The sequence below is a fragment of the Sminthopsis crassicaudata genome, chromosome 1 (assembly GCF_048593235.1).
Source record: "Sminthopsis crassicaudata isolate SCR6 chromosome 1, ASM4859323v1, whole genome shotgun sequence".
In the NCBI taxonomy this organism is placed as follows: Eukaryota; Metazoa; Chordata; class Mammalia; order Dasyuromorphia; family Dasyuridae; genus Sminthopsis; species Sminthopsis crassicaudata.
The window spans coordinates 739,656,465-739,680,441 of NC_133617.1; the positions used below are offsets into that span (position 1 = coordinate 739,656,465).

A 23,977-nucleotide genomic window follows, 5' to 3' on the forward strand; every position below is an offset into this window, starting at 1 on the left:
AAGTGTGATAAAACAAATGAAAAACCCTTCTCGAGTGCGAACTGTGTGCTAAGCAATGGGCTAAGTGTGTGGATATGAAGTGGAAAGAAGACTCTTCCTGCTGTTCTCACTGAGGGAGACAAGGAGTAGCGGAATCCATATGCAGGTGGATGGCAAGGTTCAGAGCCTTTTTAGTGATGGGTTAAATGTCAAAGCCCAGGAGCTCTTAGGATCTCCTTTTATTCAACTCTGGACCCAGTGCAGTGCCCATCTGTACTACCTGGCTACGGTATCTGTGCTGATGGACACACTCAGTGAGATTCCACTTATTTCTGTGTACATCACTTAGAGATTGGATTCAATGGTCTTTGAAGTCTCTACCAGCTCTAACTCTATGACTTTGCTTTGAATACTGGCATAAACACTTACTGCCTTTAGTTAAATGCCGAAGGCTTCAGCTTTCTCATCTGTAAAATGGGAGTGTTGTGTTACTCTGAGAGTCAAATGAGATAATACTTGCAAAGGATTTGCAAACCTAAAAGTGCTGTGGAGACTTGTGCTCATCTTATTTAGAATACTTTCTTTTTCTGGCTTTCATGTTCTCTCCTTTGAGGATGAAGCTGGTACTTTGTAGGACTTTATGGTTGGTTCTCTCTGTTTCTGTCTGTCTGTGTCTCTCAGTCTCTCTCTGTGTCTCTGTTTCTCTCTCCCTCTTTCTCCCCCCCTCTGTCTCTGTCTCTATCTCTTTCTCTGTCTCTCTCTCTCTCTCTGTGTCTCTCTCTGTCTCTCTGTCTCTGTCTCTCTCTCTGTCTCTGTCTCTCTCTCTCTCTCTCTCTCTCTCTCTCTCTCTCTCTCTCTCTCTCTTTCTCTGTCTGTCTCTCTCTCTCTCTCTCTCTCTCTCTCTCTCTCTCTCTCTCTCACACACACACACACACTTCAGTCCATCATCCAACCATCATGCAGTCCTCCATGCATGCAGGTCTGACTATTTCCTATCTCCCCACACCCTTCAATAAATTCCAGTCTCTCTCTGTCACCTCCAGGATCAAATGGAAACATCCTGTTTGTTCCTTCATAGCCTGGCTCCTTTCTACCTTCCCAGATTTCTTACGACTCACTTCTCTCCCTGTGATCCAGTGACACTATCATTTCTCTGTTACACTCACAAGACACTTTATCTCCAGCCTACAAGCTCTTTCAGCAGCTGACACTGATGTCTATAGTTCTTCTCCTCCTTATCTCTCTCCTGGCTTGCCCTTTAGGTCTCAATTAAAATCCTGTCTTCGGCTAAAAGTCCTTCCCATTCCTGCACAATATTAATGCTATTCCTCTAAGATCATTTCCAATTTATCCCGTGCAATGTTATCTCCCATTAGACCATGAGATTCTTGAGGGCAGAGTCTGGTTTTGAGCTTTCTTTGTCTTCCCAATTTAGCCCGACACACCAGGCATTTAATAAATACTTGTTCACTCAACTATTTGCTACCTTCTTAGCTGTTCAATAGTTGGAGGGCTGGGGGAGTTTGGCAGATGAGAGAGTTTGTGTTTTTAAAGATCATATTGCTGTGGACGGTGCCGGCTGGATCTATTTTGCTTTTTTTTAACACAGAGAAAAATGAAATTTCCAGGAGTGTTCCACCCAGTCACAGAGGATCTCCTGACCGTAGCCCATATTAAAGAGGGATTCATTAAAGATGGTGAGATCCTTCACACATTTCTATTTGTAGAAGTCATTGCATTCATTTCATTTAGCACTCAGAATATTTCAGGAGCTCCTTTAGAGAAAGCAGTTTTAAAAAGAGTGACCAGATTATCCACAAAGGAAAATAAAAAGTGGATTGAGGAATATCACCCAAATTATGAGATATGATTGAATGGATAATCCATTAGCTGCTATGTCTAACAGAGATAGAGCGAATGGAGAAGGACCAGTCCCAGAACTAAACATAATGGTTACCATGGGTTGATTTGCCACTGGTTTTGAAACTGTGCATTGGTATCAAAAGTCCCAAACATATTCAAATACCTATACTACTTTTAATACATGCATACTCCTGATGTTGCTATATACCTGATGAGTCATAGAATATTAAGATCTCCAAAAATTTGGGTTGTCCCGAAGGTGAGAGGAGGAAAAGATGAGGCTATAATATTATATTTTGCCAGTGGCGATATGCAAAGTGGAAGTAATGTAAATGATTTTATGAAGGGAACAAATGATTATGGGATTATAGGTTTAAAGCCAGAAAAAAAAATATATTTATAAACCATCTTAACCCAACCTTCTTGTTTTATAGGAGAAAAAACTGATGTTCATGGAACAAATGACTTGACCAATAAGTACTTTTAACCTCATAACCATTCATTCTTTAGGATTAGATTATTCAGTTTCCAATGAATTTTTAATCTATATTCTCATGGCCCTTTATTACATGTAATTTTTATTGCGTCATGATATGAAAAGGACCCATTTAATATTTCTAACTTTCTGCATTTATTTGTAAGGTTTTTATGCCCTAATACATAATCAACTTTTGTGTGGGTATTATATATACCACTGAGTAAAAAGTATATTCCTTTCTATCCCCATTCAATATTCTCCAGAGATCTTTTTTTTTTAATATAGCTTTTTATGTACCAGATATGTGCATGGGTAATTTTTCAGCATTGACAATTACAAAACCTTTTATTCTAATTTTTCCCCTCTTTCCCCCCACCCCTTCCCCCTGATGGCAGGTTGACCAATACATGTTAAATATGTTAAAGTATAAATTAAATACAATATATGTATACATGTCCAAACAGTTGTTTTGCTGCACAAAAAGAATCGGACTTGAAATAGCATACAATTAGCCTATGAAGTAAATCAGAAATGCAGGAGGACAAAAATAGAGGGATTGGGAATTCTATGTAGTGGTTCATAGTCATCTCCCAGAGTTCTTTCGCTGGGTGTAGCTGGTTCAGTTCATAACTGTCGATTGGAACCGATTGGGTTTATCTCATTGTTTGTTTGTTTGTTTTTTTGTTTTGTTTTGTTTTGTTTTAGGTCTTTCCTTTTTTTATTATAGCTTTTTATTTACAGGATATATGCATGGGTAATTTTTCAGCATTGACAACTGCAAAACCCAGAGGACTATCTTATCTAATTTTTCTAACATTCTTTTCACCTCTTTAACTCCTTTCTTATTTATTTTGTGGTTAGATTTCTTGAGTTCTCTGTGTGTTTGTCGGGAAGACATTGAGGTCCCACAATACTATGGTTTTGCTATCTATTTTTTCCTGTAACTCACTTTACTTCTTCTTTAAGAATCTGGATGCTATTCCACTTGGTACACATAGGTTTAGTATTGATATTACTTTATCATCTATGATACCTTTTAGCAAGATGAAATTTCCTTCCTTGTCTCTTTTAATTAGATCTATTTTTAATTTTTGCTTTATCTGAGCAATTTTTGGCTCAGATAAAATTTGCTTTATCTGAGGATTGTTACTCCTGCTTTTTTTTAAAACTTCAGTTGAAACATAATACATTTTCCTCCAACTTTTAACCTTTACTCTGTAGGTGTTTCTTTGCTCCAAATGTATTTTTATAAACAACATATTGTAGGGTTCTGGCTTTTAATCCACGCTTCAATTCACTTTCATTTTATGAGAGAACTCATCCCATTCATATTCAATGTATTTCCCTCCAGCCTATTTTCCCTCATTTTATACTTTTCTCTCACTTTTCACCCTGTCCCTCCTCACCAGTGTTTTGATTCTGTTTATTGCCTCCCTCCATCTGCCCTCCCTTCTATCCTCTCCATCTTCCTTATCTTCCCCCTCCTACTTATCTCCTTCTTTTTCTTTACCTTTTTAATCCCAATAGGATGATAGATTTCTCTACACAACTAAGTGGGTGTTTATTCTCTCGGAGCCAAATCTGATCAGAGTAAGGTTCAAACAGTGCTTATCGCCTCCCTTCTTTCCCTCTACTATAATAGATATTTCATGCCTCTTCATATAATATAATTTACCCCATTCTGCTTCTCCTTTCTTCTTCTCCCAGTACAATGCTTTTTTTCATCCCTTAATTAATTTTTTTTAATCATCACATCAAAGTTAACTTCCATCCAAACCTCTGATCGTGGCTTTTGAGTAGTCCAATAATTCTTAAATGATCTCTCTTGGATCTCTTTTCCAGGTCAGTTATTTTGGTCTGTGGCAATAGTACCTTTCTATGGCCAGGGCTTTTTTTTGCTCATTTTTAAAAGCTGAGCTCTGTTCCTGGGGTATGGTGGGTATTGTTCCTTCCCTTTTACCTAAGTGAGACAGACTTTCCTAAAGTCCTAAGTTATCTTGGACTCAAAAGTTATTTCCTATCATCTTTTGTGGATTCTTTTGCTCCAGGATTCTTTTAGAGGCTTGACCTCATGTTGTTTCTGAGGGAAACTCGGGAGAGCTTGAGAAACTTCCTGGCTTCTCTCCACCATCTTGGGCCCCCCACATCGGACCTATGTGTTGGCAAGGAAGGAAGTTTCTCTGTGAGCTGTGATTGTGTGCCAGGCAGGGCCCCTAGATGCCTGATTTTTTGCCACGCTGCCTGTTGTTAGAAAGGCAGTTTTCTAAAACCTGAAGGCATTGGGCTCTCTGGGAGTCCCCTTTTCAAGGGAAAATACCCTAGCAGGGAGTAAGGTTAAGCCTTCATCAACCCATAACTTGGAAAGAATGAGGGTTGCTGGGGATGTAGATAACACAGAATAGGAGCTCATTCACACAATATTAGAAGAGGATAAAAGCAGATTAGAAGCATTATGGCTGTATTTATTTGTGTATAAACTATCTCGATATTCTGGTTTTTGCTGAGTCTTGTGCCAGTTCTTTAGCTATGACTCAGTTCTACAGACACTGACAATTTCTGTACTCATTTTCCTCCCCCTGACCTTTGTCTTTTTGCTATCCTTGTGAGATACTGCCGTCCTGACTGTTGTGTTGTCTTTCTCTGATGTTTTACAAAGAAGTCATCCTCTGCAAGTTCTCTTAGGAAAGGGAAGGGGGAAACTGACTGACTCAGTTCTGAATGGGAGCCCTTGCTCTGCTGCATGTGTCCTGGCTGACCCTGGGATTTCCATTTAACCTCTCTCAGTTCTTGTTCCTTTCCCAGAAACGGAGGGTGTTTATATTCCATGATTTCTAAGGTCCCTTTTTGGCTCTAAGTTTATGATATTGTTGTAGCAAGACTCTGTGGCTATTTCCCCCGTGATAACTGGAACTAGGACTGTGGCTTTGATGTCCCCATTTCCTCTGACCCTCCAAAGTTCCCAATGTTTCCTTCTGGTCAAGAACAGGGGTTGGGATGGGAAGCCAAGGGGCTCTCCCTCCTCTTAAGCAGTTTCTCCTCTCCTTCCTTATCTGTAAGGTTTCTACCACTAAGCTTCCAAGTGCCATTGGGAACTAGCACCACAGGGGATGACCGAGTCCCCTCGACCCATCTAATATACTTCCCGGCAATGTCACTCTGTTCCATTCAACAGCTTCAAAGCTTTCAAAATTAAATTGTTCAGGGACTTTTTCACACTTGTCTAAAGCCTCCAGTTGAAAGGTTGCTTTAATAAGTGAGAATTACCTTGTTCTAATTACTTTCATCAAGATGGGGTGATTGAATCCAGTCCCCTACTGCCACTCTTATATTGGGATCTTATAATCCGTTCCAATGCATGGAAATCTTGCGATGTTATTCAGTAATGAGGAGTACAATAGAATCAGATTTAGGAGAGATTTGGATTTGAATCCATCCTCTCTCTGACACTGACTGGATATGTAACCATGGGCATCATGATGAGCCTCAATTTTTTCACATATTAATTAGGTATATGAAGACTCAGAGTAGGCTGGTTATAAGGCTCAATGAGATAACAATATACAAAATAGATTGTAGTGTTACATGCTCTGTAATCAGGGTGATCAGCCTTACAAGCTGTCAGAAAAGATAATCCTTAGTCATGATGTAGTTAGGATAGATGCCATATTGGGCATCCAAAATATCCCTCCCATTTTCTAGATTATTAGGAATATATTTAGTTGAGTCTTAAAAACATTTTACTCTTTTAAAGATTCTTATTACTTTCAACCTTTACCAGGAAGGACATTTCCTTAAATTTATTAATACTTAAAAACATTTTTTGAGTTCCAAATTCTTTTCCTTCCTGCAGTTCTTTCCCCACCCACTGAGAGGGCAAGCAATATGATATTAATTATATATGGGAAATCATGCAAAACGTATTTCTATATTAGCTGTGTTGCAAAAAAGGAAGAAAAATGAGGAAAATCAGAAATTATATTTCAATTTGTACTCAGAATTCTGGGTTCACTGGGTTCTCTCTCTGAAGATGAATAGCATTTTTCATTATGAGTCTTAGAACATTGTATTGGTAAGAATAGCTAAATCTCACTGTTGATCATGCAACATTGCTTTTACTATTCCGGTTCTGCTTACTTCCCTTTGCATCAGTTCTTGAGTCTTGCCAGATTTTTCTGGGATCATTTCTTATACTACAACAGTATTCCATCACAATCATATACCACAGTTTATTTAGCCGTTCCTCAATTGATGGGCATTTCCTCAATTTCCAGTTCTTTGCAACTACAAAAAAGAATTGCTGTAAATATTTTTGTACATGTAGGTACTTTTCCTTTTCTTTTTCCTTTAATCTCTTTGTGATATAGACCCAGTGATTGTATTGCTGGGACAAAAGGTATGTATAGTTTTACAGACTTTGGGGCATAATTCCAAATTATTCTCTAGAAAGATTGGAACATTTACAATTCCACCAATTTAGATTATCATCCCTATTTTCCCACAAATCCTCTCCCTTTTGTCATTTTCTGTTTGTGTCATGTCAGCCAATCTGATCCGTGTGAGGTAGTGCTCCAGGGTTGTTTTAGCTTGAATTTCTTTAATCAATAGTGATTTAGAGCGCTTTTTATGACCATAGTAGCTTTCATTTCTTCTGAAAATTGCCTGTTCATATCCTTTGATCATTTATCAACTGGGGAAGGATTCCTATTTTTATAAATCTAGGTCAGTTTCCTATATATTTGACAAATGAGGTCAGAAAAACTTGTTGTAAAAATTTTGTCACTTCATTGTCTTTGATATCTTTTAGCAAAATGCATTTTCCCTGAGTCTCTCTCTTAATGAGATCTATTTTTGCTTTCTCTTTGAGATCAAGATTTCTACCCCGTCTTTTTCATTTCAGCTGAGACATAATAGATTCTTTTAAGATTTATCTCAGTTCTGTGTGTGTCCTACTGTTTCAAATGTGTCTCTTGGAAACAACACATCCTTGGGTTTGTTCCTTATTTATTTGGCTATCCACTTCTGTTTTATAGGTGAATTCATTCCATTCACATTCACAGTTATGAATGCTAATTGTATATTTTTCTCCATCCTATTTTCTTGTTACTTCTTCTTCTTCTTTGTCCCTCCTCAAAAGTCTGTTTTGCTCCTGATCATTACCTTCCTTAATCTGCCCTTTCTTTTATCAGTCTCCCTCCACCCCTTTCTCTCCTTGCTTTCCCACCTACTTTCCAGTTGATCAAGTTATATTTTCTTATTGAATTGAGTATGTATTCTTCTCTCATTGAAAGTGAGATTCAAGCCTTACCTACCATCTCATCCTTTCCCCCTTTATTGTAAATATTTTTCCTTGCATCCCTCTTTAATATGAGGTAATTTCCCCCATTCTTCCTCTCCCTTTTCCCAGTGCATCCTTGAAGAAGGGCAATTAAGCCTTATCAGAAATGCTCTGTAGTTTAATGCACATTTCAGTTATTATAATAATAATAATAATTGTTATTATTATTATTATTATTATTATTATTATTATTATTATTATTACTGATATTGTTGTCCTCATCCTTGATATTTGGTGGAGTTAAGATAGGAATGATCCCAGGTCAAGCTAATATTCTAACATTAGTCTTTTGTGTTTAATGGACTATTGTTGAATTAAATATATTGATTGCTCTTTTCTGTATTTGAATAAGAGTATTTGGAGATGAGCTTATCTTCTAAGGATTCACTGAAAGCATCTTTGGTACAGTTCCAGTAGCAATAGGATGACTAAGATGACATATATCTCGTTCTGTTCCCACGTGGTTTTGATTTCTTCAATTTTGTGTCTATTTTAGGAACTTTCCATTCCAGATAGTTCAGAGGTTGTGAGGATTTGTTATAGATGCAAAACATTATCATCAGCAGCATCGTTATCATTATTTTCATCCCTTTGGATGGATCTGGATAGAAATAGAACAGAGACCAGTCACCGTCCTGCAGAAATTGCCCTTGTGGTAACTTTCCTAAAAGAATAATCAGTCTCTTGTTCCAAAAACCTAATAAATAGATCTTTCTTTTCTGCCAAGTGCCGGTGAAGTGAAATCTCACTACATCTGTATCCCCTTGTAATCAGGAAGAGGGCTGCCAAGAGTTCCTGGGCAGGTTCCTGGACCTCAGGTGGACACATTCAAGATGGTAATGACTGGGATTCACAGGCCTGTGGTGGGAGCACCCTTCCCATAATCCTGCAGGCCAGCCCCCAACTGGCCTTTGAAGGACTTAGCTAGTGCCAGATCTGAAGGCTCAGCACCTGCCTCCCTTCTCTAATGAGCTGTTCGTGGCAGCCAGAGCTGGGTGCCGGGGTTCTCAAGGGCCTGGAGTGTGAACACGCTTAAAAACATACCTTCTTAGTAGCTCAGAGCTGACACTTCAGATTTAGGCCTTTAGCTATTGAAACCCAGGGCTGAATAGAGAGGCTGCAGGAGTTCACAGCTTGCCTCAGATCCTCACTAGTTACATTGAGAGCAGCTATTATTTTTATTACTTGGAGTGGATTCGTGATCTCATTACTGTCCCCTCTCCTGATCAGGAAACTCCCTTTCCTAAGCCATCCTGTGATTCATCACCTGAGAGGGTTGTTTGGGGAAGCACTGAAAGCTTGTTACCTGCCCAGGGTCACCCAGCTGCGGTGGACCAAGGTTGAGAAAGACTCAACTCAGGTCACTGTGATCCTCAGCTTGTCTTTACCCATTATCCCATTTTATGCTGCATCCTGGATAACAATAACTACCAATAATAATAATTTCGACAGCAATAATCATAAATTATAAGTCATTTGGGAATTGGCATTATCTTAGGGGAATTCCCAGTGATAGGATAGATAAACCTGGTTTGAGGACCAAAAAAAAGTGGGGATGGTCTGGTAGGAGCTGGACTGAATTTGGAGTAATCCAGTAGGATGGAGAGACTTTGTTTTAACAAAGGAGGGGAGATAAAGTAGCAAGGAAAGAAACAAGGGGGAAGATGGGACTTTTAGTGCAGTCAGGGGAAACCAGTGTTTCAAATTCTGTCTGAGCATTTTCTGGATGGGTACCCCTTGGCAAGTCATTAACCTATTAGTGCTCCAGGCCAGAGGGCAGGAATGAGGTCATCCACATAGCAAGGGTTAGAAGTAGAGTAAGAATTCTGATCCCCTGACCCTGGCCCAGCTGCCTTCTGGTCTCTCCTAGGCTTTCAAGGGGAGAAGTTTCATCTCTCGGCCTTTGCTTATTCTGTCTGCTGGACCTCTTGTCTGGAACACCAGCCCCTCTCTCTCGATTCCCCATCTCCCAAATACCACCCTGTCCTTCAGAGGTCCCCTTCTGCCTCTTCTGGGAAGCCTTCCCAGCCACGACTATCTTTGCCATATTTTTCAAATTATAATCATTCATAACATATTAGGGAATGGCTATCAGCTTTGCAGAATGCTTTATATATGACATAAAACAGACTGTTTAACAAATGGAGGAGGAAAGGGGAGAAGCATTTTATGGGGGAAATCTCAAGTATTGCTATGACATCCCTCCTTTCATGTATTAAGCTTAATAGAAAGGGAAGGGTCCTCCTCTGTAACGAATCTAAGGGTAAGATAATAAAATAATGCAGATTCCCCTTTCCTGATTTTTTTCCTACTTTTCCTTTTCAAGGCCTTCTCTCCAGTGCCAGGGCTCCAATTATATTTCTGTCATTTGTTTTTCTGTTTTAGACTCGCCTGTTTTTGGACAATCGCTGGCTCTTGGTGGGGGGTGTCTATCCTGATCTACGCCTCCATCACCTTTGTGACTTAGGAATAAAGTCACTCTCTGACCCTCTGACAGAAGCTGGGAAAGCTTTTCCTTCTTCCCCATCCAAGCCTTCCATCAAATCTCTAGCTCTCCAGGCATTCGACATTTAACAAGGATTAGTGGGTGCCAGATTTTCTTTTTATATATTTAATGGGGAAGGAAACTATAGAAAGGAAAGACCAGTGAGTAATGGTAGGTGAATAGTTCAGATCAGAATCAGCCAGTGCTGCTGATTATAGAGGCCAACTTAGCTACTTCCCCTGAGCTCAGCTTTCTTGTGAAGGGAAAGGAAATCACCTGCCAATTTAAGGGAGACACAAGTCACTCTTAGTAGGCAAATGAGGAAAAAGAGGGTCCTTCCTCCCTCCCCCCAAGTCTCATCAAGGTGGGGCTCAAGGGGAGAAAGGCACCTGTACTCTCCAAATCTGGGAATAAGAATCCAGAGGAAGGAGAAAGGGACCCAGTTCCTCCTCCAAAAGGTAACAATCAGGAAAAATGGCTGCTCGTGGTCATTTTCTGCCTCTTCCTCCCAGAAGCTCTCCGGGAAAACAATCCAACCAATAAAAGTCAGTCTTGTTTCCATAGGAATGCAGGTACGACACATACTATTTTTTCACTTGAGCCTCACAACAATTCATGTAGGAATTTACACTGGCTCCCAAGGGCCCGGGAGGTGGGAGCCAGGCTCTCTGATGTGGGACACCAGATGCCATTTCTGCAGAAACTGGAGTTCCTCTTGTGGAGACTAAGGATGGCTGGGAATAGGTGATCGTTTTCTTTCTTCTTTTTTTGCTCTTATGTCTTCAAGGGGAATAGAGGGCTAAAATTATATCTATTTCATGCTAGATATTTATATTCACCAGATATGATGGTTTTGGGGGTTGAGGGCAAAACTGACGCTTTTTGATCACTTGGCTCAGGAAATTCGTCCCACCCTGGATGCTAAGAGCTTCCTCCTGCTCAGGCTGACTTCTCTTTTCCCTGATAAAAGACAAGAGCTCATAGCAAGCAAACATTTATTGAAGCAGGCAGTGACTCAGTAAGTAGGGAGATGATACAGATCAGTTTAGGCAGAAGGATACACAAGAGGCAGGAGTTCAACCGGAAAACAAGAAGAATCTCAGATTAATTAAGGACATCACAATTTTGCTCAAGGAGTCGGTGCTCAGGGGTGTCTGGGGTGCAGGCACAGAGAGGCAAGGGGCATGTTGTGGTGCCGTTCCTCCTTACATGCCTGGGGCTCTGCGGGCTCTCTTCCAAGCCCGCCCTTGTCTCCTGAACCCTTCTCTCTCCATTTTTTCTTGGGAGTCTCCCCTTTGAATGAGGAGCCACAGCGCTCTCCATCTATGTACACAATACACGGGATCACATACAAGGAACCATGAGAATCCACTCATGTGGGATGCTACAAACAGGCCTTTTTGTGTCATTTTATTGAGAAGGAAACTACAGCTCTGAGAGGTCTTGCCCATGTGTGATAGAAACAAAACGGTCCTCTTAGGGAGAGCCTCTGAGAAATGAAGCTTGTTTTAGATACCCGTTCCTCTTCCTACCTGCCCCCCCCACCCTTCTCTACAGTCTTTTATGTCTAGAATCTCCAATTCATGCTTTAAATGCCCATTTCTCATACAACCCTGATAACTGGCAACAACGTCAGAGGAGAAACCCCAATTGTATCCACTCAGAACTATGCTGGTAAATGTTTAAAAACTGACTCACTGAAAAAAATGTATATGCTGCTTCCTTTTAATCTGCTATAATTTGTCCATCAGGGAAAAAGGGGAACAGTACCTACTATGTTCCTGGCATTGTGCTAAGTGTTTTATAACTTGTTTGATCCCATGACAACCTGAAAGGGAGGGGTTATTATTCACTTTATATATATGCCTGACACATAGTAGGGTTATTGTCCACACAGTGCCTGATACAGAATAGGTATTCAGTAAATGTTTATTGAAATGACTTGCCCAGGGTCACACAACAAGTGTGTGAGGCTGGCTTTGAACTCAGGTGTTTCCGATTTCTGGTCCAAAGCTTTATTCATTAAGCCACTTTTCTACCTCTATCACTTGCTTAAGTCTCTATCACAAGCAAAACAAACAATTTTTTTTAACATTTGATTTCTGGTGTACAATGCTCACAATGAAAATTTAACCATCACCTATCATGAGATAGCATAAATGTCTGCAAACTCAGTCCCGACAGGCTTGTGTAAAACACCCACTTTATCAGATCCATAATCCCGGCCTCTCTCTGATCTGTAAATTAATGACAATGAATCATTTTCCATGGTTAGTTTATGCCTAGTTTTCCCCACCTTCCATTGACTGTTCTCTTGAGATTGGCTCTTAGCCAATTAGTCCAGTGTGCTCAACACATCATTGAAGGCAGGTGGGTGGGGCAGAGAAGGATTGTGGCTAAGAGAATCAAGTGGTCTAAATAGATGGCCTGGCTTTGGGGAAAACAGGCAGGGAAACAGCAGCAGATTCAAAGTTGGACGACACACCAGGGAGCCAAAGTCTGGGTGGAAATAGAGTGAGTGAACGCACTATTTCTTGATCTTTACTTGTTCTGAATATTGCTGTGGCTGTCCCTAGCTCTGCTCCTTCCTCAATCTTTTCAAGAGGCTGTTTGGCACAGGGGTTAAGAACACTGGATTTGGGCCTGGGTTTGAATCCCGATTCTTGACATTTGCCCATGTGACCCAGTCTCAACTTTACCCTCTATTGAATGAGGGAATTTGGACTAGAAGGCTTCTAAGGTCCCTACTACTCTAAATCTGTGATTCTGTCAAATTTTTTCACTGTGCTTCTCTTTGCTCATGGCACACAAGGCAAACAGTGATTAGGGGCTCCATTTTAATGAGTGAAGAAGGGAAGGAGAAAGAAGATGAAGAAAAAAGGAAGAGAAGTGTAGGAGGAAGAAGGGGAAAAAAGGCAATGATGACAAAACAGACAAGAGAGCAGATTCACCAACAGTCTTAATTCCCTCTTGGGGCTTAGGTTCTGGGGTTGCTAAATGAGGCAGTTTCATCATCAGTCTTCAGAATCACGGGATTCTGGGACTTAGAATTAAAAGGGATCTATCCTTGATTTGAAGAAATTGAGATTTAGAGAAGTTCAGAGATTTGTCAAAGAGTAAAATAGCAAAGCCCCAACCCTAAATCCAATCCTTTCTCCCATTTGAATCTTGAGTATTACTAAATCTGGGTTTCCCTATTTTGCCCCACTTGGAAGGCCTGGCCAATCAGCACAAAATGTGGACATAGTCCAGCCGTCATCTGGGCCGATTCAGTCCCCTCCCTCCCAAGGACTCCTCTAATGGCTGCTGAGCTCAATGCAGGTACCCAGTGGCTAATCCCAGCAGCTCCCAGCTCTGGAGCTCGAGTCACCAGACTCAGGGTCACTGGTGGCCGATGGCCTGTGCCACCCACCACATCCGGCTTCATTCACTAACCTAGAGAAGGAACCTTCTTGGCAGAAGCCTGTACAACACTTCTGAATGACTGTGGCTTTAATGAAATCTGAACTGTCTTTTCTCATTTGAATGGGGATGTCTCATCAGGTTCATGTTTTTTATTCTCATTCAATGAACACTTGTTGGGAGCTTCTTCCCCAATCTGTTTATTTCCTCTCCATCAGCCTGTGATTTGATGGCGATGAACATCCTAGAGCAATGGGGCCATTCTGAAAGAAATCTCAAGACAGTCTTGATTTTAATTTAGTATTTTGCTTAGGGAAGGTGCCAGATGGTTGCAAATTGTGTGACGTCATTTCGGGAGAATGATGAGTTGTAGGTGACCCAAGTCACCGCAGGAAGGTGTCTGGTGGGTGGCAGTAGCCTCTGGCACAGCATCACTGGCGACTTGGGTACAACAAAGGGAGGGAGAGACTACGGACGGAACCAATCCGGAGCCACATGATAGAACCACCAGAGGAAGATGTCTGGTGTGGGTTGTGGATCCTGCGCACGACACGGACAGCAGTTACACAAGACAAAGGAGCGGGGAACCTACCCCACTGAAGGGAGTTTCCATGATAATCACTGACATTTGTGTAATATTTTAAGCTTTGAAAAGCACTCTAGTTTGGAGCCTCCCAACAAACTTGCATCTATGTAATAGGTATACATAGCTGTGTGTGTGTGATGTGCATATAGGTTTATCTACGTGTTATGTGTATATAGGTATGTGATGTACGTGTGTATGTGCAATATGTATATAGAGGTGTGTATGTGTGATGGGCATATAGGTGGATCTACACAGTGTTTATGGTGGACATATGTAATGTCTATATAGGTGTGTATATAGGTGTATAGGTGTGATGTGCATATAGGTATATGCAATATGTGTATATAGGTATCTATATACCTATAGGTATCCGTGATCTAGGTGGTTTATGTAATGTCTGTATATAGGTGTGTATGTGTAATATGTGTATGTGTATCTGTTGTATGTGATGTGTGCACAACATAGGAATTCCTCCACTCAACTTCTCTTTGGCAAAGAGGTGACTCCTGGTTGTTCAAGGTAATTTTTATAGGCCACAAACCCTGCCAAGTCTCACGTTGAAAGGCGAGCGTCTTTCTGCTCCATTAGAGTTTGATGCTCGGCTTCCCCTAACCGGGATGTCAGAGGTGAGAACGTTGTACTTTATGTGGAAGTTATTACTCCCATTTTACAGATGAGAAAGCAAAGAGGCAGGCTAGGATTTGAATCTAAATCCAAGTGTAGTCCTCCTGCCACTGTACCACACAGATAACCGAAAAGGCCTGGAATAAGGAAAAGACAAATTGTTCAAAATATTTGAGTAATAAAATTTATCAAAATAAAACTTGTCGAGGACTTCAAGGCTCTTATTTTTTAGGTTGTCCTTCCCCTTAAATAACCACAAATTAAAGGTATTTGGGGGGAAAAATGTGGGGCACTGGCAAAACAAAAATTCAATTAAATTACGTCCAACACATGCCTGATAAGCTGAATAGATTTTTCCATTCTCCTGTAATTTGCTTCACTGAAAGCAAAGCATGTGTTTTTGTGAACTTGACTCCAATCCATTTGCTTTGCTAGATGAATGTTCTAGCTCTGAAATTGGGAGCTGTTGTGAAAGCCTTGTTTGAATGCTGGATGCAGGAGGTCAGCGCCTTAATATTGCTCAAGAGCCTTGCACCTCACTCCTACTTCCACTCTCTTCCAACCTTCCTTTTGGGGCGCTGCCCAACTTGACACTCATTTTCTCTGAAGACTCAAATGTATCTTCAAGATGTAATTATAACCTTATCTCACAGACCATCATCATGGAGCATTTGGCACATTATTTTCCAGCTTACTGTGGCACCTCAGGGCCATGGTTACAGTCCCGAGCTTCCTGCAAGGTTGAGCTTGGGTACCACTGGTTACAAAAAGCTTGTCTCCCTCCAATCTGCCAACCGTTAGCTTTGTCCTTGACATTTGTAGCTACTCATCCATGTGGACACAGCAGGTGCTAAGTAGAGCTTTAGTAGATTGAACAGAATGGTAACAGAATGTAAAGTAATTGGAACAAGATCCTCAGCAAAGATCTCAAGAGTCTCTTATTTTCAAGACACACCGTTAGCCAATCAAATTAAAAATCTTAGTTCTGAAAACTAAAAAGATCTCGGTCTAACCTCTGGTTTTAGGTAGAGGTGGTGGTATCTTTAATTCACAGATGAGGCAACTGGACCCCACGAGAGGTTACATGCCTTGCTACAGCTGGCGAACAGCAGGGGAATTGGTGTCTTCTCCTAGAATAAATTTCAAAGCATTTCCATAATTATTTTGGCAAGAGGCAGGGTGGGATAGTGGGGAGAAAGCTTTCTAGGTTCCGTTCCGACTTCTGACACTGACTGGCTGTGGGATCCTGGGCAAGTCCCATTTCTTATTTCTCAGGATACTCTTGAACACTAGAACCTGCAGAGAATTGCTCTTTATTAACAGAAGTATTAAACAGATTAAGATCACAAGTACAAGTTAAAAAACACCCAACCCATGCAATGTATTGGGTCAAGTGCTAGATTTGGAGTTGGGTTCCGGTCCTGAGTGACCTGTGATACCACAAGAAAGTCATTGTACCTTCCCAGCCCTTGAACAGCTTTATGATTTACACACTGCAGAATGACACTGTGGGAAGAATCTTGAGTTTGGGGCCCACTCTTCCGTTATTTCCTGTGTGACCGAGCCTCAATTTCCACACTGGAAAAAAATGAGGCTAGGGTCCCTTCCCCCATTAAGATGTGATCAGATGAACCACTGAGTCTTAAGATGGTTGGGATCTATCTTGATGGGAGTCCCCGAGGCTGGGCTCTTACATGCAGCTATTTCCTCCATTAGTTCAGCAAACTAAGTTCCACAACCCGGGACTCCACAAAGTCCTTTCCATTTTAACCAGGCAGTTTATCACAGAGTCCCGTGCATTTGTCTCGTTCACCACTCCTTGCTCTGCAGCGATAGCAGCTACAGTATTTTAGGAACAGCAACTGTAACAATGGTCGACTTTATCTGTGGCAGGCAACACGCTCCGCAAGACTCATTGACTCGCAGAGCCCACCCATCACCGAGGTAGGCAGGAAAGGCCGTTTGCAGCGGGGACTTTGCTGAGCTGGGGGACTTCTGCGCTCCCGGTGGAGGCAGAGCAAGCACATCTCCAACTTGCCAGTCCCGGGTATGGTTCCAGACCTTGATTGTTAATTGGCCCCCGTTCCTGCAAAGGTTTGGAAAAGGCCTCTGTGCATCTGTTATGGAGAGCCGTGATCTCCAGTCTAAGGGTGGGCAGTGCTCATTAATAAACAAAAGCAACTCCATGCCAGTGGGGTCACCCAAGTCCATCCAACTAGTTTCCATGAGTTGGAAAAACTGAAAACCAGCCTCAGATTTTTCAAATTTAGCAAAACCCCACTGGGCAGATGGTGGCTGATGACTCCAATTTTAGACAAAGGGGTTGTTTTTCCCCGTGCACAGATGCGACAAGAGGAGCTGGTGGTAGAAATGGCACCGTGACCTTAAATAGGGCACCCCAGGGCTGACACCGTAATAAGGTCCAGAGTGCTATTAAAATATGTCCAACATTTTAATGACTCCAGTCTCACGGCAGCACGAGGAGAAGATTTAAGTGCTGAATGCTGGGGAGGAGGCTTGTGCCAAGGACACTTTAATGTCAGGAATTCGTGCAACGCTAAAAATAAAAGCTGGTCCTTGTGCCCGTAGGTGGAGATCTATACATAACCGAGTCATGTTTGCTCCAATTCCTTGGAGGGGAAGGAATCTGACAATAAAGGGATTAAACAACTCTTCCCCAATACTTAACCATGTCCCACTTGGATCAGGGCGATGAGAGCAAATCTCTGGATGGGTACAACAAGGGTTGACAAGCAATGTACAGCAGAAAGAGGCGTGGGCTTTGGGAGAGAAGGTCCCGGAGGAGGAAGTGCTGACAGGGAGCCAGGCAGCTCAGTCAGAGGCTAAGGGAAAGCTTCCCTCAGACGTCGGGGAGAAGGAACCCAAAGCAGTGGGAGTGTTCCTTCTGGAGAATGGGGATGGTGAGAGACATACTCTGAAATCTGCTGCTTTTCCAGCTCTGGCAAGGTCCCATTGCCTTTTTATACCAACCCCGAGATTCCTTTCCCACAATCCTCTCTGACTTTTTGCTCTTTTCCCCTGGCAAGCAGGGGCTTAATTCTTAGTGGCCCATGTGTGTGGTCCTAGGTCCTTAGTTCAAAGACATCCTGCTCCTTTTCAGCATCAATGGCCAGCAGAACAAGTTATTACGGCTTTTGCTAGGTAGCTCCAAGCCAAGGCTACCCAAGAGAGGGGATATTGACAGTCCTTTGATGGAAACAAATCAAGGCCTGGACTTAGATCAAACATTCTTAGGCTGTGGCCGTTGAATGATGGTTGCCAAGGTCTCATGAACTAACATTTCCATTGCTTTCCAGCCTGGCTTCTTCCCTTTTTTTGCCTCAACTCTCCAACTTTCCCACCTTTCTTCTCTCCTCTCTGCCCAGCCCCTGATCTGTGAAGAGGAGAGTATGATGGCAGAAAGGCCAATTAAAGGGTTCCTCGGAATGGGAGGAAGTCTGGCTCTTTTTCCTGTGACTTATAGGAAATGTGCTGCCTCATACTGGCAACCGGGCCACAGAGCCACATTTGAATACAAGCCTTGTCGATCCAGCCAGGCTGCTTCATATTGGAGGCATGCAGATTCTTTTGCAGGATGGGAGGGAGGGTGGAGGGCTCCTGGGCTTCTGATGAGGGGAATGGCCAGCTTGCTTGACTGAGCCCCATTTCTCCCCTCAGGCTTCCTGCTAAATGAATTCTGGCTTGGGCCTGATGTGCATCTCATGCCTCTCTGTTTTTTCTTGGAAAGTCCCTCGTATATTCTTTTTTTCCCTGGAGAAAGAAAAGGGAGAAAATAGACATGAATTTTATCTATGGGACAGGCAAAGAATACTAAAATCTCACACTTAGAGATGGAAGACATTTCAGAGGTTACCAAGTTCAACCCTCTCGTGGATGTGGAAAAGCCCTCAAGAGACCCTACTCTAGTGCAACTGCCTCCTTGTACGGATGAGCAGGAAGTAAGTTAACCTGTCCAAGGTCACGGAGGCAGTAAAGGCCAAAGATGTGCTTTAATACTAGATAATCTGATTCTACAGGATAATGGAGGCCCAGAGAGATGCGGTCATGATCAAGAAGACACAAATTCATTCATTCACTCATTCCTTCATTCAATAAGCACTTACTATACGCAGGACACTAGTTTTGCACTGGAGATGGTGACCCAAATCAGACAGTTCTATGTCCTCAAAGCACTTTGATTTTGGAAAGGCTCCATCTAGGATCAATCTCGGGCCTTTCTTGTGTACCTCAATCTGGTCTGTTACCCCATTCTCTTTCCTTTCTCACACCAGAAGCTGGAGATTTATTTAGCCACATCCTGTTCCAACAGCTAGCTTCCTCCTCGCTTAGGGATAATATAAAGGCTGAGGTCCTTGGGGTCAAGTTAGAAGTTCTGGGTTCAATTCTTATCTCAGATACTTCCTAGATATGGGATCCTGAGCTATCTCTCTGAGCCTCAGTTTCCCATTTGTAAAACCAGGCAATTAGATTTGATGAATTCTAAGGTCTTTTAAAACTAAGACTCTATATTCTTATGACCACAAAAGGCTTATATTCTAGTACATGAGTATAGATAAAAATGCAGAGTAATTCCCAAATGGGGGTCCCTGGCAGCTATGGGAGTCAAATAGACCTCACTCAGAAAGGTGGTACTTGAGCTGAGTCTTGGAGAGCAGAGCTTTGAATACAGAACTTTAATCTAAATCTAGTCTTTCTTTATATTTCCTCCTCATCTCCTAGTTTCCCAGTAACCAGAGGGCCAGGAGCAGCATCTTTGATGGGAAGTCCTTGTAGACAGGAGTTGCAGGTTCGCAGATGTTTCCAATCCTTGGTTCTGCCCCTTATTCAGAGTGAGGTGCAGGCAATCACTTATCTCTCTGAGCCTGGGTTTCCTTATAGGTAAAATGGGGATTCTCTAATCACATGGGGAGCTGCAATAAGCAGATGACGGCTGATAATAGGGTTGAAGCCTCTGCCAGTGCCCAGCAAGGCAAGGTACCATTGTCTGACCTGCACGGGTGACAGAGGCTGTTATTGAAGAGGCAGAAGATGAGGGGGTTGATGGCGCTGTTCAGGACTGGCAGGTTTTGGATGATCACAGAGGCATAGAACCGCTCTTTAGTCTTGGGGAGGAGGCTGAAGTTGTCCAGAATATCAAAGAGGAAGTAAGGACTCCAGCAGATCACAAACGCTGAAAGGAGAGAGAAGTGGCAAAAATGGGAAGAATGTTTAACATTGGCTTGCAGATCCCCAGCCGGCCTCTCTTTAGTTCATGGCCTGGCTACCCTCTTGCCTTCTCGAAAGGGTCCTTCCTGTGGGCAACCAGTTCATTCAGAACCTTTGCAATGATCTATTAGGTCAATCTTCTCTAGCATGCAGAAGGCCTTGGGCTTTTGAGCCCAGGTTCTGAAACTGATCAGACCCAATCAGTCAGTAAAAATTTGCCAACTGAACTTGTCAGAGGACACAGAGAAGGAATTGAGGATTTAGTTCCTCATGTTTGGATTAGGAAGTCTCCATAAATAGCAGATTTGGAATGGAAGAGGGCTTAGGAGTCACCCAGTGTGATCCATTCCTTTCACAGGGGAGGAAATTGAGGAAATGGGAGACCTAAATTACAAAAGTAGTAAATGGCAGAATTGGGCATTTTGAACACAAATATTCTGGGTACAAAACACTCAATCCATCAGTATTATTAAAGCAATTACACATTATACTTATTAAAGCAATTGTCATATTGTGCTAGGAAGTGATGGCCAAAAATGGTGGCCAAATAGTTCTTGGGGAGCTTGCATTTTATTATGGAAACAAAACACACACGAATATATCTAGACACAACACACACACACACACGCATTCGTGTGTGTATGTGTGTGTGTGTGTGTGTGTGTGTGTGTGTGTATATATATATATATATATATATATATATATATATATATATATATATATATATATATATATATATATATATATATATATATATACATATACATATAGGTTATGGATACTTTGTGTTAATTGGGGGCAGAGGGAATTCATGTCTGAAAGGGCTCGAGTACGAAGTGTCCGAGCTTTGAAGACAGTCATGGATTCCACAAACCAGTGAGTGGAGAGGTACCCCATCCCAGCCTTGGAGTGGAAGAGAGCTGAGAAGTAACCCAGCCCAATCCTCTCTTTTCACAGAGCAGGAAATGGAGAAAATGAGAGACTTGCCTAAGTCACAAAGGTAGTAAGTGGCAGAACTGGCGTGGTACAAAGGCGTGGACGTTGAGAAATGAAGGGCTTTGGGAAAAGAACAAGGTGGCGGGTTTGACTGAACAGAAAGTATGGAGAAGAATTTGTTTTCAGTAAATGTGCTAACTTGAAGCCTTTGATTGTTAAGGAGCTTAAAACCAATCTCTCCACATGAGTAAATAAGAGTACACATCCTCATTTAAAACATAATACAGTTACAAGTTTCCTCACCTCCACTCAAATTCTCAAAGGCCTTTCCTATGAAGATTAAAATTGTGTTTGTGTAATTGTGTGTGTGTGTGTGTGTGTGTGTGTGTGTGTGTGTGTGTGTATGTTTAACAAACCCCCTAACATTTTCCATTGGGCAGAAACTTTCTCGGCCTGGTTCTATGCTTGAACAAAATAAAAACACATGAATAAAAATCCCAATAATACTTAACACAATGAGAACTAGGGACAGCAGATGGACAACCCATATGTTCCACTGATATCTATGCAGTGACAAGAGAAAGACCAGCAGAAACTCGTGTCCCATTTATGGGAAGCAGTGGAAAAGAGCTGCATAGGACCGGAAGGCAGGAATTGGCCTCTCGGTGTGATTGGAGATTGCCCAATCAGGCTCAGTAATCTATGGAAATAACATGTGTTATTTAGACTTTTCACTAGATTAAGATAATCTGACCCTCAGGTACTCAGAATTAATGAGGCTTGATTTAATCTTGTTTGTGTTTATGCAAAATTGGGAGGATCAGATCTGCACAAAATTCATTTGGGGTTCAGACACCTATTATTAAGTGGGTGCTAGGCTGACTTGTTTTGAGATTGGTGAAGGGTTGCAAGTGCCATAAGCACTCTTAAGTTTCAGTACTCTGGGTCAAGATCTGATTGCCTCACCTTACCATGGGGTAAGTGGGATATACATAAAATACAGCTATTAAGTAAAATGATAAAGCTCTTCTGGGAATCTCAGAGGAAAAGCTCCACAGAGAAAAATAATTTCAACTTTCAGATTCTTGATATAATGTGCAAGTGTATATGCGGGGGTAAGAAACAGGATCACAGAATCAAGACTTTCAGAATACTGGCAAGGTTTTTTTTTTTTTGCCAATGTGCTTGTTCCAAGGTTGGTGAATGCTTTTAGGACACCAAGTCCTGCCTTCTTAAAGGCTCCTCAGTTTTCATTATCCAAAGTGCTATGGAAGTCAAAGTGCTTTAAATGCACTCGTGATACTGCATTTTGTGTGTGTGTGTGTGTGTGTGTGTGTGTGTGTGTGTGTGTGTGTGTGTGTGTGAGAGAGAGAGAGAGAGAGAGAGAGAGAGAGAGAGAGGAGAGAGAGACAGACAGACAGACAAGAGAGATAGACAGAAAGAGACAGAGACAGAGATAGGAGAGGGGGGGAAGGAGGGAGGGAGGAAAATGGTGTATTTTTTAAATTCATATTTCCTTTGTGGATTAAACCAAGGGACCATGATCTGACATTTAACTGCTTTGGAATAAGTCAACAGGCAAAGGTCTTTGACATCCTTCTGGGCTAAAGTCATATTGATCTGAGTCAGAAAGAGCATGGTGGATCCCGGTCCTGCTCCTGACAGTGTGTCACCACAGGTTCGGCCTGGCTTTCAAACCAACCACCAATAAAGAGGGCCCGTGGACAAATCAAGTCCTCAGGTCCGTTTCTTGCCTTCTGGTCTAGTGCTAACCTACCAGCCTCAACTTTCCCATAATTGCTTTTGCTGTTTATTTCAGTCCCTTGGATTTTGGTACAACCCCCACCTGATCTCAGTAGCTAACCCTATTCCCCAGGCCCAATGCTTGCCTGATTTCCAGTTTAGGAACTGTTTGCAACGATCTTTCTGGGACTAGGTCAACTTCCACCATTTCACCTTGAAAAGCAGATGCAATTTGTACATCAGATTGTCTGCTCTCAGGATGATGTCTCCCTTACACTTTTTTCTTTCTCTGGCATATTGTACTTTTTCCTCAGACTGTGCAAAACAGAAGAATCAAACAACAGACCCTCCCACATCATCAGGAGGTTGTGGTTTCCTGGAACCACAACTGGATTTGGAGTCAAAAGAGATGCTTGACTCATGGTTCTGGCCATGTACCACCCGCAGGACTTCAGACGCACCATTTAACCTTCCTGGGACTCTACCTCTCCTCTGAAGTGAAAAGCCTGAGACTGGATGGCTCCCAAGGCCCCTTCCAATTCTCCAGCTCTCAAAGGGCCTGCTTCCCTCTTACTCATCCCAGATTCTCTTTGGTGTGTGGGTTTGTGTATATTGTGTTTGTGTGTGTGTGTGTGTGTGTGTGTGCGTGTGTGTGTGTGTGTGTGTGTGTGTACATCTCTCATCTACCTTATGTGGCCATATGATCTTTTTGTTAAGAATGTAAGTGGCTGGAGGGTAAGGACTATTTGATTTAGATCGGGTCTCCCTGACTCCCCCAGGCACTCATGGCCTCAACTCCAAGATCAATGAATCAGTAATTGCAAGCTTCTCTGTTTCTAGCCTGGACCTGATACCCATTAAGCAACGCCATATTGAGGTTCTTGGGGACTCGCCCATGTTGGTCCCAGACTTTGGGGCACATATCCAACCTGCATTAGTCTTTCTGCTTTTCAGAACTCTGGAGCTTTCCAGTTACAGCCTTTCTAGGTAGGGGTGACAGGTTTGGCTGACTTGATGCTTTTTCAGGGATGGATCAATTACCCCTTGATTCAGGATAAGGGCTGGTTCTGCTACCATTTGGGACCTTGACTGAGTTCCTTTGTCTCTGACCCTTGTCTGACCCTCAATTTCCTCATCTGTAAAATGGGGTTCTTATTGATGCAAAAGCTGTTCATAGGGCTCTCGGTGGCAAAGCCCACCACACAGCTTAAATCTTTGTTTAAATGTGAGGTGCAGTGTCATTCTACACGGGTGGCTTGCTATGGGCTTAGAATGTCTGAGCTGTATTGTCCTCCACCCACCCCCAGCCTTGTTTTCTGA

General features: G+C 42.2%; 1 protein-coding gene across 2 annotated transcripts in view; it reads right to left on the reverse strand.

Annotated features, from left to right (window-relative positions):
• Positions 1 to 14,922: 14,922 nt before the first annotated feature.
• NPSR1 (neuropeptide S receptor 1) overlaps positions 14,923 to 23,977 on the reverse strand; it is a 191,061-nt gene continuing 182,006 nt past the window's right edge. For both annotated transcript variants that reach the window (XM_074284310.1, XM_074284309.1), the window contains 2 exons: positions 19,763 to 19,943; positions 14,923 to 18,523 (listed from right to left, as the gene is read on the reverse strand). In XM_074284310.1, the coding sequence (XP_074140411.1) occupies positions 18,439 to 18,523; positions 19,763 to 19,943 (266 nt within the window). In that variant the 3' untranslated portion in view covers positions 14,923 to 18,438. The remainder of the gene's footprint in view (positions 18,524 to 19,762; positions 19,944 to 23,977) is intronic.